The sequence below is a fragment of the Anomaloglossus baeobatrachus genome, chromosome 6, assembly GCF_048569485.1.
Source record: "Anomaloglossus baeobatrachus isolate aAnoBae1 chromosome 6, aAnoBae1.hap1, whole genome shotgun sequence".
Taxonomy (NCBI): Eukaryota; Metazoa; Chordata; class Amphibia; order Anura; family Aromobatidae; genus Anomaloglossus; species Anomaloglossus baeobatrachus.
In genome coordinates this window covers 91,753,609-91,768,651 of record NC_134358.1, presented here as the reverse complement: position 1 = coordinate 91,768,651, position 15,043 = coordinate 91,753,609, and the positions used below count along the sequence as shown (strand labels likewise).

Here is a 15,043-nt window from a genome sequence, read left to right as displayed (position 1 = left end):
TACAGGGCACTCTCTAGATACTGTATACAGGGGCACTCTGTAGATACTGTATACAGGGGCACTCTCTAGATACTGTGTACAGGGGCACTCTCTAGATACTGTATACAGGGGCATTCTCTAGATACTGTATACAGGGGCACTCTCTAGATACTGTATACAGGGGCACTCTCTAGATACTGTATACAGGGGCACTCTCTAGATTCTATATACGGGGCACTCTCTAGATACTGTATACAGGGGCACTCTGTAGATACTGTATACAGGGGCACTCTCTAGATACTATATACGGGGCACTCTCTAGATACTGTATACAGGGGCACTCTGTAGATACTGTATACAGGGGCACTCTGTAGATACTGTATACAGGGGCACTCTCTAGATACTGTATACAGGGCACTCTCTAGATACTGTATACAGGGGCACTCTCTAGATACTGTATACAGGGCACTCTCTAGATACTGTATACAGGGGCACTCTGTAGATACTGTATACAGGGGCACTCTCCAGATACTGTATACAGGGCACTCTCTAGATACTGTATACAGGGGCACTCTCTAGATACTGTATACAGGGGCACTCTCCAGATACTGTATACAGGGGCACTCTCTAGATACTGTATACAGGGGCACTCTCTAGATACTGTATACAGGGCACTCTCTAGATACTGTATACAGGGACACTCTCCAGATAAGGGCACATTTTCGCTCACACTGTCAATCATTATCTGCTTGCTGGTGACTATAGGAAGACATGCTGGACCTTGTAGTTGCACCTTCTTGCACCTGTTCGCTACATGTACATAAACACAGGACATATAACAAAGCATGTTCATTATTATAACCTATACTGACAGTGGACGGGATTTGGATAGGACTGGCGGCAACCCAGCTCCTGACACACAGGTCACAGTCCACAGGGACAGCTGATGACGACGGTCACGTGGTTATGTTGCATGAGTATGTAGTCAATAAAGTTGAATGATTTTGAATAGTAGTACTGAAAGATGGCGGCTTTGATATCAGCTGCGGGGCGGCGTGCTGTGCTGAGTGTTCGAGGTGCCCCGAGTGCCCTCCGGGTAAGATGGGGGCTGGCGTCATTCTCTCGGCCCAATACTTGTTATATAGGGCAGTCAGTGCATCGCTGCAAAAGGTGGCAAAAAAGAAAGACAAGACTGCTGCAGAGGATTCACGTGATCAATCATTAGCCAATAAGCGGCGGCATCACGGTGCTACAGGCGGCCATCTTTAATGTGGGCAAAGTTGGATGTGTAAAGGCAAAGTGTCGTCCGGATCAGGGGGAGCCCCGGGGTTATAAGGCAACTTCGTCCTCTAGGGAGAAAAAACAGGGCTAAGTTATAGGAGACCCCACAGGATAACGCACTTTTGTGTCTACAACCTGTGAGTGTGGTGTTTGATTTACGGAGCCCCCCTGTTAGGATCCCACCAGATCTTCCTTTATGGAAAGGACCTTTTAACCCCTTCCTACTGCAAGCATTTTTTTTTTCTTTTTTCATTTATATATCTCTCTTCTTCCAAGAGAAGTTCCTGTACCTTTTTTAACCGTACATGGGCTTGTTTGTTTTTGTTTCTTTTTTTCACTTTTTTTTTTTTGAGATGAGGTGTTTTTCAGTGACACCATTTTATTTTGCAATGTACTGAAAATGGGAATAAAAAAAAAATAAAAGTGCTGAGGAAAAAAAGCCACCATAGTGTATTTTGTTTTATCAGGAAAGAAAAATGATTGGTTTGTCCCCATTTTCAGAGCCTTGCAATTTTTGTTAATTTCCCCATGACTGGAGCGGGTGACTAGTTGGTGCTGGGTCCTGCCCATGGGTGAAGACTTGTACCTGCAAAACAGCAAGGATTAGCCCCCGGGGACCCGCCTGTCTGACTAGATCCCCCTGCAGCTCGGTCCCCACCAGCTTCTTCTGATGTTTCTGTCGGAAGCGCTGCAGCCCAAACCTACCTGGCCATGATTATACAGCCAGGCCCTGACGCATGCTGCCACTGATCACACTGCACGGATCATCTGTCCTGTTCTCTGTAAGTCTGTGCGGCCGCCATAAGGCCCCGTGCCCATGCTGTGTAGTTTTGACGCGTGTTCTCAGAAATTTGCATGTCCATTGTGAAGCCAGAAAAGTCTGAGAATTCAGAAGTGCTGTACCCACGTGGCTTATTTTTCCCTTGTGTATTTGGTGCAGATTTGGTGCAGAAAAAAAGAAATATGCACCAAATACGCAAGGGAAAAATACTCAACGTGGGCACAGCACTTCTGAATCCTATACTTTGCTGGCTTCACAATGGACATGCAGATTTCTGAAAATCTGCATCAAAATCCGCAGTGTGGGCACAGGGCCTAAATGCTTGTTCACACAACTGTTTGAGGGGAAATCCTCTGTACACATGGGAAATCCCACTATTTTGTTTCCTGTATTCAGAGTTGTACAGGAGCAGCACTCCAGATATTCCCACTGTACAGCGCTGCCTGTGTATGTGAGCCATACGGGAGTGAGTCTTGTAGAAGTCCTTTTATTTGCTGCACAGCCTCCTCCAGGCCCTACAGCTGGGGAAGGCAGGTACAGGCTGAAGCAGGGGTGGGCAATTAATTTTCCCATGGGGCCGCATGAGAAATTGGGATTGGTTTAGAGGGCCGGACTAATATAATTACCTCAGTTCTACCCAATATACTACATCACTACACCCCCTCCATATACTACACCTGTAATAAACTACACCATTACACCCCTATATACTACACCTGTATTATACTACACTCCCTCCATATACCTGTAATATACTACACCCCATATACACCTGTATTATACTACACCACTATATAATACACCTCCGATATACTACATCATTACACCCCTATATACTACACCTGTAATATAGTACACCTCCATATAGCACACCTGTAATATACTACATCACTACACCACTATATAGCACACCTGTAATATACTACACCTCCATATAGTACACCTGTAATATACTACACCTCCATATAGTACACCTGTAATATACTACACCTCCATATAGCACACCTGTAATATACTACACCTCCATATAGTACACCTGTAATATACTACACCTCCATATAGTACACCTGTAATATACTACACCTCCATATAGTACACCTGTAATATACTACACCTCCATATAGCACACCTGTAATATACTACACCTCCTTATAGCACACCTGTAATATACTACACCTCCATATAGTACACCTGTAATATACTACACCTCCATATAGTACACCTGTAATATACTACACCTCCTTATAGCACACCTGTAATATACTACACCTCCATATAGCACACCTGTAATATACTACACCTCCATATAGTACACCTGTAATATACTACACCTCCATATAGTACACCTGTAATATACTACACCTCCATATAGTACACCTGTAATATACTACACCTCCATATAGTACACCTGTAATATACTACACCTCCATATAGCACACCTGTAATATACTACACCACTATATAGCACACCTGTAATATACTACACCTCCATATAGCACACCTGTAATATACTACACCACTATATAGCACACCTGTAATATACTACACCTCCATATAGCACACCTGTAATATACTACACCTCCATATAGCACACCTGTAATATACTACACCACTATATAGCACACCTGTAATATACTACACCTCCATATAGCACACCTGTAATATACTACACCTCCATATAGCACACCTGTAATATACTACATCACTATACCCCCATATACTACACCACTAGCCTGCACCCCCATATCACACACACTACACCCCATACAGCCTGCACCCCCATATCACACACACTACACCCCCATATGTCACACACCATGCCCACATATCTCACCCTGCCTGTACCCCAACTTACCCCTCTCAAACACTCTGCACCCCTTTACATCCTTCTGTCAGTCTGCAGCCCTCATATGCCCCTCACCCTGCAGCTCCATATTCCCTCATATGCCACTCACCCTGCAGCCTCCCTCCCCCTCATGTCCCCTCTTTTCTCATTACCAGTCATCATGTGTCCACATCTCCTTCAGGATTCAGTATCTTTGCTTTCTGCCCGGCATCCTGTGTCTCCTCCCACACAGTCACATGGGCGTGACATCATCGCAGGTCCTGCAAGATGAATTATTCCGTCTGCTGTGCTGCTTCTTTCTCCTGCCCAGCGGGAACTTTTGAAATGACACACGCAGCGCAGTACTGACAACGTCAGAGCGCGCGCGCGTGTGTCACTGACAATTAGTGCCGGCAGGGAACAGAGGAAAGACTCCTGCGTTCCGCTGCCTGCACTGACTGTGCGGACCTGCACAGGATCTCTCCCTGCTCGGCACGCTGCAGCCCGGCTCCACTGCACCGGCTGAAGACGGGCGGGCCGGTCACAGAGAGCAGGCGGGCCGGATGTGGCCCGCGGGCCGCCCCTTGCCCAGGTCTGGGCTGGAGGAATGGCCGTGTTTAGGTTGTGTCCTGTCTCAATATAGGTTTGTGATCATCAGTGTGTCCGGACTCTATCAGCTCTACAGTGTATATACTTACCATGTACATTTTGTACAATTGTTTCTTTTTTTTTTTTCATTGACTGTGCAGAAAGCCTTAAAATTGTGGTCTGGGACTAAAGGCTCCGTTTCACGCAACGACGGATCTAACGATATATCGCCGGGGTCTCGGCTTCCGTGATGCACATCCGGCATCGTTAGCGACGTCGTTGCATTTGACACCAACGAACGGCTGCTAACGATCAAGAATACTCACCTTATTGTTGATCGTTGACACGTCGTTCATTTTCAAAAAATCGTTGATTGTTGAGGACGCAGGTTGTTCGTCGTTCCCGAGGCAGCACACATCGCTACATATGACACCCCGGGAACGAAGGACTACAGCTTACCTGTGGCCGCCGGCATTGAGAAAGGAGGTGGGCGGGATGTTACGGCCGCTCATCTCCGCTTCCATTGGGCGGCCGCTTAGTGACGCCGCACGAACTGCCCCCTTAGAAAGGAGGCGGTTCACCGGCCACAGCGACGTTGCTAGGCAGGTAAGTATGTGTGACGGCACCTAACGATATTGTGCGCCACGGGCAGCGATTTGTCGCCCGTGACACACAAACGACGGTGGCGGGTGTTTTCACCAGCGATATCGCTGCGTGTAAAGCCCCCTTTAGATATTGTATAAAGAGAAGGGCTGCACACCAGTGACAGTGCAAGGGGAATAAATGTAAAGCAAAAACTGCTGTGTGAATACTGACATGAAAAATACAATAGCTCTATGAAAAAATGAAAATATGACAATGAAATCTGCATAACTGCCATGAACTTTAAGAATAAAGAGAAATTTAGCTATTGAATTGATCAATGCAACAGAGCCCCAACACCTTGTCACGGTATTCTCTTACTTTGGGGTCCCTAGCGTGTGTCCTCTCTTGCAGTTAAAAAAAACTTACCGTGTATGGGAATGTCTTGCTAAATTCTCCTAAAAAGGGTCTGAAAGCCCGTACTTACTAAGCGCTCACTGATATCCTAAGCAGGCACGAATACTAAGATTCTTTATAGCAAGATACTATTTATTTTAATAGCGCATGAATAATCAATGGTGCATAGGCATTAGAACTACTTTATAGTCATAGAATCTTATACAATAACAGAAATATGCATCAACATTACCGTATGTTGTAGCAATCCTTTCTCATCGGAGGGACTCGATTAGTGAGAAGGAAACAACATCTGCATCACAGGAACAGTGCATTCACTTGAGCGTCCTGGAAATGTCCCCCTCTCATTAAGCGAGTCCGGTGTTTTTATAGGAAACTTTGTACGTCGTGTGCACTGAGTGGTGAATTGGTGACCTGCATGTGACAGCTGAGTCATGTTCATGTAACTTGACCACAAGCTGCTGTGGGCACCAGTAGCTTCCTGCACATTTTGCCAGTTGACCACTGGCCGACCACAGTTTCCTGGAGATATTGCAATGAGCTGTAAATTTTACATGCCAGTTTCCTTACATCTGTTGTCAACTAACCACAAGTTTCCTGACTGTTGAACTGTAAACGTTACTTCCTCATAATCGTGGTTTGTTCAAGATCTGCTAACACGTACTCTTTGGTCATGGTGAAATAGGGTCAACCAGAGGACATCTCTCTCTGATACTGAATTTTGAATGGAGCAAATAATACCTGTGATCACTATCTTTTGCTTATGATCCCTGTCTAATCACACTCATTCTTCAGTCACATTGGTATCACAGGGAAGCTGAGACCCAGGCTATGTATGTATAATGTGGACCGGCAGATACCATTGTCATATTTTCATTTTTGCATGTAGCTATTGTATTTTTCATGTCCATATTCATATGGCAGTTTCTGCTTTACATTTATTTCCCTTGCACTTCACTGGTGTGCAGCCCTTCTCTTTATATAGTGAAGGGTTTTTTTGTTTAGGGTTTTTGCACCCAGTTCAGACTTGGCATGGTGTTCCAAACGTTATTTCTTAAGTTGTCAATATCTTAGTCCCAATTATCAGTAAGGCTAGGTCATTAATGTGAGATCAGAGGGGGTCCAGCACCCCAACTAGTAACAGGTATCTGCTCCAGGCAGAATGGAGCAAAATATGGAACCTGTACACCACAGCACATTACTATGCTTATACTTGGTACTGCTGATATCTGCAACTAGGTATAGGTTTTTGTCCTTCTTTATCTATTTTATTTATTTTTTCCTCAGTTTACTGGGTTAGTAATGGGGGGTGTCTGATGCCAGATGACATCCAGTCACATAAATCATTATCCCGATTGCCACTGCAGCAGGGCAGTAAGAAGAGCTGAGGCGCAGCACCAGAACTGGAACACGTCATGATGCTCCACTTCTAAGGTGGCTGCAGGCTGGTATTTTTAGGCTCTTTGCCCACGTGTGCGTATTGCATGCAGTTATGCTGCGTTCTGCACCGCAGTGTAACTGCATGCGTCCTGCGTCCCCAGCACAATCTATGAAGATTGTACATAATCCATGCGCACGTTGCGTTTTAGAACGTAGCGATTTGCATGCTGCCAAATCGCTGCATTCTAAAAAGCAACATGTCACTTCTTTTGTGCGCTTTGGATGCAGCCACCGTCTATGGGAGAGGCTACATCCAGAGCGCATGAAATCGGCTTTTCATTATGCAGTGTTTCTGCAGCGATATAAAGCGCACGTGTGCTGTTCAAATCGCTGCAGAAATTTCTGCAGGGACACAACGCAATGTGGGCACATAGCCTTAAGCCCAATAAGCATGAACCTTACCACACTGATAATGCTAGCACTCAGCTGTCTGCTTTATCTTTGCCGATTATCAAAAATGGTGGGAACCCTAAGTGTTTTTTTTTTTTCTTTTAATCAATGTGGTTATTAGCTGTAAATTCTGTCTATCATCCATCTATCTTTGCACATCTTTAACATAAAAAAATTTAATAAGTGTCGTACGTGCCAAACGGATGGAGAAAATGAAACGTGCCACAACTGCATATTTTTTTTTTTTTAATATATAGTCTGTCTGTGTCTGTGTGTGTGTGTGTGTGTGTGTATATATATATATATATATATATATATATATATATATATATATATATATATATATATATATATATATATATATATATATATATGTATATGTAAATCTACTAACTTGTCCTTAAAAAAGGAAGGTTCTACTGTATGTCAAGATATCATACTACGTACACACATATATATATATATATATATATATATATATATATATATATATATATATATATATATATATATATATATATAGTGTGTACGTAGTATGATATCTTGACATACAGTAGAACCTTCCTTTTTTAAGGACAAGTTAGTAGATTTACTAATATATATATATATATATATATATATATATATATATATATATATATATATATATATAATATATATTTTTTTTATTTTTTTTTTTTTTTTTTTTTTTTTTCCACCAATTTTCAAAAGAAATCACCATCCCAATGCGCCTTTTTTTTTTCCCCTTCTGGTCTAGTCCTATTGATGCTATTTTCTATATAAATCCACTAGATGGCAGCATTAGATCACTTATGTGTGTGTATATTATAAGAGTTGTCTATATTTTGTGTTTTTAGTTTTATTTTTATTTTTTTTCTTCAACTAAAAATGTAAAGTTGTGCAAAAAATATACACGTGGAACAAAACTGTTCTGCACACCCATAATACAAACCATGAAATTGGAAATTGACTCTTCCATATTCTTATTATTAGAGATTTTGATTATGACAAATGCAATTTTGCCCCCTTCCCTTTTTAAGAAATTAAAATAAATATATAGTAATTTGCGGTGAAATCAACGATTGGGCTATATGTGCTACTCATAATGGTTTCTATTCTGTCTCTTCCTGGTAGCAATGAATCCAATCGCTCTAATTATCAGTCCCTTAGATAACTGTATGATTTTACTCACTCTACCGGCTTCCACAGATAGTGTTAACTCAGCCCAACGATGACTTGTAGGAAGACAAGGAGAAACGCTGTAGTTTTCTTCTAGAATCTTGTATTAAGTACAAAGTAAAGGCAGGTGAAAAGGAATAATCTGTACAGGGTTGTAGACATGTCTCTTCAGTAATGGTTCCTCTACACTAAACTGAAGGAGAAGGGAGGAGCTTTCTATACAGAAGCCAACTAAGGGAGGTACATAGGGACAAACTTCATACAGTCTAATCTACCTAGTAACAATAAGTAATTTCCTGATAGGAGGAAAAATATGCAATGCAAGAATTATATACAACAGGTTATTCCCATTCATGGGACACAACACTCCCCGTCTGAAATCATATGATTTCACAAGTCCTTCTACGATGTAAGGAGTCGATCCTGTCCCTCGATGTCACGAAACCTGTAATGAGAAAAGAGACTAACACAAAAAACGCAACAGTAATGTACTGAATTCAAGTCCATGCTTGGTTGATGACGCATTGTCCTTGCGTAAAAATGTAAAAGTAGAAAAATGAATCCAAGTTCAACAAACCCATCTTCAGATTGGGGAAGCCGCAAACATGCCAACTCTTCCTCCAACCCAATAATCCAACGGTAAAGTTTTAATCAAGTTCAAGGTTCAATTGGACAAGTTCAAAGTTCAATTGGACACGGACAGTTGTGTCTCCGTACAGCAGGGGTAAGGAAAGGTACGCTCCCCGCCGTGGCAATGTCCAACGACAAGTTAGTTCATGTAACGTCCTCCTTTGGTAAAAGTAGCACGAATTCGGTAACTGGACGAATCACACACATGTGCCAGCCGTGGCACGTTGAAGACTTGTAGTCGGTGAAACAGTGAGCAATGTGAATAAGACAAGCTACGGCTCGTACCTCAGATGACCAACTTGAGAAGCGCTCGAAGCGATGAGGTCTCAACTTCTGTTTTGATGTCACTGAAGTGTAGCGAGCGGAGACGATTGGTCTAATTTCCTTGTCGGATTCTGGTTCCACCAGCTCGTACATGTTGTCGGCGTAGTTATCGCAGGTCTCCTCGTATAAGATACTTGGAGGTGTCAGCCACATGTTGTCGCCGAGTTTGGACGCAGCAATGAGTCTCGTTCCTCGGTCAGCTGGATTTTGTTCGGTGAGAATGTGGTGCCACTGTTCAGCATGATCTCTGTCGAGGATATTTTGCGTAATCTCGACAAAGCATTTCTCCATCTCTGGTTATCTTTCCAAAGTGCGTTTTAGAGAGGAGGACCTTGAGGTTGCTTGCTGGGAGTTGTTTGGCAACCTTGGTCTTGGAGACCGAAAGGGTAATGGGGCTACCCAACTGTTAGAGTCGTTTTGAGAGAACTCTTTATCCATAATCTTTATGAATTCTTTGTCTTCTCTCATTTGGAGCCAATTTGTTGTCTTCATTTGTAGACTCGAACGCTGTTGACCCGAAGTCGTCATCCCAGAGATGATATGCGTCCGCGCAGTCGGGAGGCTGCTGTTGCCACCTGGTGTCGCTCAGCCTCTCTTTCACCCCGTAGTGATGCGGACATGGTTGAAAGTGAGTGCCGCGACCGTTTGGGAGGATGTGCGTCTTGTAGGAGGAGATCGCGTCGGGACTCTTCACTTTGCCTACGCAGGCGTTTCCTATGATCACCCAGCCTAAGTCGTAGCGCTGAGCGAATGGCGCATCGTGTGGCCCATTGATGTGTTGGCGTACTGTGTGTAGCTGGAGGATGTCCCTTCCAATCAGAATCAGGATTTTTGCACTATGATCAAGAGGTGGGATCTTGCTGGCGATAGTTCTTAGGTGAGGGTGGTGAAGAGCTGCCTCTGGTGTTGGAATCTCTTCCCGGTTAGCCGCTATCTGATTGCACTCGACGAGTGTCGGTAGAGGTATCTCTACGGTATTTTCAAGAGATGTTACCACGAGACCACTGGCTCTTCTTCCGCAAGCTTCTGAGATGCCGCTGCAAGTACCTAGTGTGTAAGGGTAGGCATTTCCTTTTAAGCCGAACAAGTCGAAGAGTTCAGACCTGGCGAGTGACCTGTTGCTCTGGTCATCCAGGATGCTGTACACCTTTACGGCCCTTTCTGGGTGACCTTTGGGATATACCCTTACGAGGCATATTTTTGCACAAGACTTGTCCCAGAGATCTTCTCCGCAGACTTCAGTGCACGAGGAGGATACTGTGAGGTGGTTTGCAGCTTGGCCTGTACTCTCCCCGTCATGACTTGTGGTAGGAGAAGGTGTAGGTGCAGGATCAGGCTGAGATGGGTGGAGCACTTGTACGTGATCCGTGCTGTCGCACTCCATGCACTTAATTGTAACCTTACAGTCCTTGGCAAGGTGTTCTGTAGAGGCACAACACCTGAAACATACCCCAAACCCTTTCAAGAGTTCCTTTCGTTCTTGAAGGGGTTTCTTCCTGAAGTCAATGCACTTCTTCAGGGGATGTGGCAGCTTGTGAATTGGACACTGGCGGTTTGGATTTTCCGCCTTCCCGCCTTCATTGCCCTTGTCTGGTGCTGACGTTGGTGTAGGTGGTAGAACATCGGTCTTTTTGACTGATACTGGGTCCCTACATTTTCTGTCATTTTGATGAGTTGTAAGGTAACTTGGCGACTATGGGTTTCACCCCACGAGCGGTGTCCAGGTAGCTGAGGCCAGGTAGGTGTGTGTCTGTTTTGGCCAGCTGGAGCTCGGACAGCAGGTCACGGAGTTCCTGGTACTTTGAAGCATCCTTGCCATATATTTTGGGGAGGTCGTATAGTTGTTTCAGTAATGCATCTTCAATTGCTTCAGGACTGCCGAAGCCTTTCTCTAGTCTGTCCCATGCAGTTGCGAGACCAGTTGTTGGGTCGCTGATGTAGACGGATCTGAGTCTCTTGATTCTCTCAGTAGACCGTGGCCCTAGCCACCTGATTAGCAAGTCCAGCTCTTCAGCAGCCGTAATGCCAAGGTCACGCGTTGCGGTTTTGAAGGCACACTTCCACCCTCTGTAGTTTTCAGGCTGGTCGTCATACTTTGTGAGACCGGTGTTGGTGAGTTCTCGGCGGATCATGTACCTCGCAAAGTCGGACATGTCTGATCTTTGCGACGTTGGGGGCACATTTGCTGTCTGCGTGATGCTGGTTGCGTGGTTCGTAGCTTCGTGGTTCGGGAACATGGGAAAGTACGGAGTGGCGTAGGCGTTTAGACCAGTAACCACCGGTTTGGTGTGTACAGTCTCTGTTGTATGTGGGTCTGGAACTACACAGTTGTTGGGAGTGTAGCGCCTTGCCGGCATGTTAGGTTGCATGTAGACATGGGCATACGGAGGTTGCTGATGCGCAGGGTGTGGCTGTGCATTGGAATATGAAGCAGGTTCAGGCTTGAAAGTCTGAGGTGCATTGGACTGACATGGAAGGCTGGAAGCTGTAGGTGGATCAGTGTCTTGAAGCTCTGGAGAAGTGTTCGTGCTAACGGGAATGTTGATGGTAGTTGGAAGTTCGTCGGCCTGGCTCAGCACGTAATCTCTTGCATACCTCCCAACCGTCCCGGATACAGCGGGACAGTCCCTCTTCTGAGCCTTTGATCCCGGGTCCCGCCCGTGAGGCTGTTTATCCCGGGCTCCACCCACCCACTGTAGCCCCGCCTCGCTGTTTCTCCCTTCTACTATTCATTACAGAGCCGAGCGCGCACCTACTCCTGTGACTGCTGCTGAGGTATGAATCACCCCCTGCAACAGAGCGACCCCCCTGCAGCAGAGCGACCCCCCCCCCCCTGCAGCAGAGCCCCCCCCCCTGCACCAGAGCCGACCCCCCCCCAGTCCCGGAGCCTGCGTTTCTCTGCAGCTGTTGTCTCTGATTCCCCGTGTGCGGCTTCTCACTGCTGCAGACACGGGGAATCAGGAAGCTGAGGAGACCGTGCAATCAGCACTTATCTCCTGCAGATAGCAGTGACAATAACCTATGCAGAGTGACATCTGCAGACTTCTATTACCAATCAGTGGTCTCCTGCCTGTAGAGCTGCTGGGTCCTAGCTTCCCAACAGCTTCAGCTCTGCTTTATCCTGGCTCCCCTACCAGTTAAAGGGAACATGTCAGCAGAAATTTCACAATAAAAATAAAAGATTCCCCTCTGCAGCTCCTGGGCTGCTTCTAGAAAGGTTCCTGTTGTTATTGTGCCCCCTTTGAGACCTACAAAAATACTTTATGAAGTCTTACCTTTTTGTATGCAAATGTGTTTTTATGGTCACGGGGGCGGGCTGTCTGGCGTCCGTTATTCCCCCTCCTGCCGCTTTACGCAGTCCCCCATTGCTCATTTACATACACAAGGACGCCTTCCTCATGTAACTGTCCTCCCGAAGTTTTGCGCATGTGAACGCTTTTTCAGGTGATTGCGCAGGCGCGAGATTATGGGCGGCGCTGTGATTGTCATCAACAGCGTTAACCAAGTACCCGCCCATAATCTCGTGCCCGCACTTTTCCCTCTGCCTCCACCGTTATGCGCAAGTGCTGGCCATATGAACCATGTTACCTATTACTGCTTGCACGAGATTATGGGCGGGTACTTGGATGACTTTGCTGATGACAATCACAGCGCCGCCCATAATCTCGCGCCCATGGTAATAGGTAACGTGGTTCATATGGCCAGTGCTTGCGCATAACGGTGGAGGCAGAGTGAGAAGCGCGGGCACGAGATTATGGGCGGGTACTTGGATGACTTTGCTGATGACAATCACAGCGCCGCCCATAATCTCGCGCCCATGGTAATAGGTAACATGGTTCATATGGCCAGTGCTTGCGCATAACGGTGGAGGCAGAGTGAGAAGCGCGGGCACGAGATTATGGGCGGGTACTTGGATGACTTTACTGATGACAATCACAGCGCCGCCTATAATCTCGCGCCCATGGTAATAGGTAACGTGGTTCATATGGCCAGTGCTTGCGCATAACGGTGGAGGCAGAGTGAGAAGCGTGGGCACGAGATTATGGGCGGGTACTTGGATGACGCTGCTGATGACAATCACAGCGCCGCCCATAATCTCGCGCCTGCGCAATCACCTCAAAAGCGTTCACACTTTGCACAGTGCTCAGTCCCGCGAGAGTGGCACTGGGCATGCACAAAACTTCAGGAGGACAGTTACATGAGGAAGGCGTCCTCATGTATGGAAATGAGCAATGGGGGACGGCGTACAGCGGCAGGAGGGGGAATAACGGACGCCAGGCAGCCCGCCCCCGTGACCATAAAAACAGATTTGCATACAAAAAGGTAAGACTTCATAAAGTATTTTTTTAGGTCTCAAAGGGGGCACAATAGCAACAGGAACCTTTCCAGAATGCAGCCCAGGAGCTGCACAGGGGAATCTTTTATTTTTTTTGCTAAATTTCTGGTGACAGTTTCCCTTTAAAGGGAACCTGTCAGGTGCAATCTGCACTCAGAGCCAGGAGCAGTTCTGGGTGTATATTGCTAATCCCTCCCTAACTGTCCCTGTATACACTAGCATAGATAAAGGCATCTATAGAAAAAGTATTTTTAAAGAGCTTATATCTTATGCTAATTAGCGCGGGGACTAGTCCCAAGGGCGTTACTTCACTTGGCTAGTCGGCTCATATAGCGTGTTAGTACTCACACAGGGGCGTAATAACATGCTAACATGCTATGCGAGCCGACTAGCCAAGTGAAGTAACGCCCTTGTGACTAGTCCCCGCGCTCATTAGCATAAGATATAAGATCTTTAAAAATATTTGTTCTTGATCTCTTTATCTATGCTAGTGTATACAGGGACGGTTAGGCAGGGATTAGCAATATGTGCCCAGAACTGCTCCTGGCTCTGAGTGCATATTGCACCTGACAGGTTCACTTTAAAGGGAACCTGTCACCAGATTTGGGGCCTATAAGCTGCGGCCACCACCAGCGGGATCTTATGTACACATTCTAACATGCTGCATACCTCCCAACCGTCCCGGATACAGCGGGACTTTCACGCTTTACGTTGTTTGTCCCGTTGCCACGGGCGGGACGGCCGGCTCCTGGGCTCCGCCCACCCACTCTCTCTCCGCCTCCCTGCTTTTCCCTCCTACCATCCTAGTACACGTGGCATAGAGAGGAGCGCTGCCTGTGCTGCTGCTGGTACAGTAAACTAATCTCCCCAGCGCTGATTTCCCTCCCTCCCCCCTCACCCCCGGCCGGAGCCTGTCTGTGCGGTCGGCCGGCCGCCTGTCTGTGCGGCCGGCCGCCTGTCTGTGCGGTCGGCCCGCCGCCTGTCTGTGCGGTCGGCCCGCCGCCTGTCTGTGCGGTCGGCCCGCCGCCTGTCTGTGCGGTCGGCCCGCCGCCTGTCTGTGCGGGCGCCACCCGCCGCCTGTCTGTGCGGGCGCCACCCTCCGCCTGTCTGTGCGGGCGCCCCCCTGCCGCCTGTCTGTGCGGGCGCCCCCCTGCCGCCTGTCTGTGCGGGCGCCCCCCTGCCGCCTGTCTGTGCGGGCGCCCCCCTGCCGCCTGTCTGTGCGGGCGCCCCCCTGCCGCCTGTCTGTGCGGGCGCCCCCCTGCCGCCTGTCTGTGCGGGCGCCCCCCGCCGC

At 46.8% G+C, this 15,043-nt stretch overlaps 1 protein-coding gene across 1 annotated transcript in view; it reads left to right on the top strand.

Annotated features, from left to right (window-relative positions):
• The first annotated feature begins 994 nt into the window (after positions 1-994).
• Positions 995-15,043, top strand: part of DECR1 (2,4-dienoyl-CoA reductase 1) — an 83,863-nt gene continuing 69,814 nt past the window's right edge. The window contains exon 1 of the mRNA XM_075316269.1: positions 995-1,075. Within this exon, the coding sequence (XP_075172384.1) occupies positions 1,004-1,075 (72 nt within the window). The 5' untranslated portion in view covers positions 995-1,003. The remainder of the gene's footprint in view (positions 1,076-15,043) is intronic.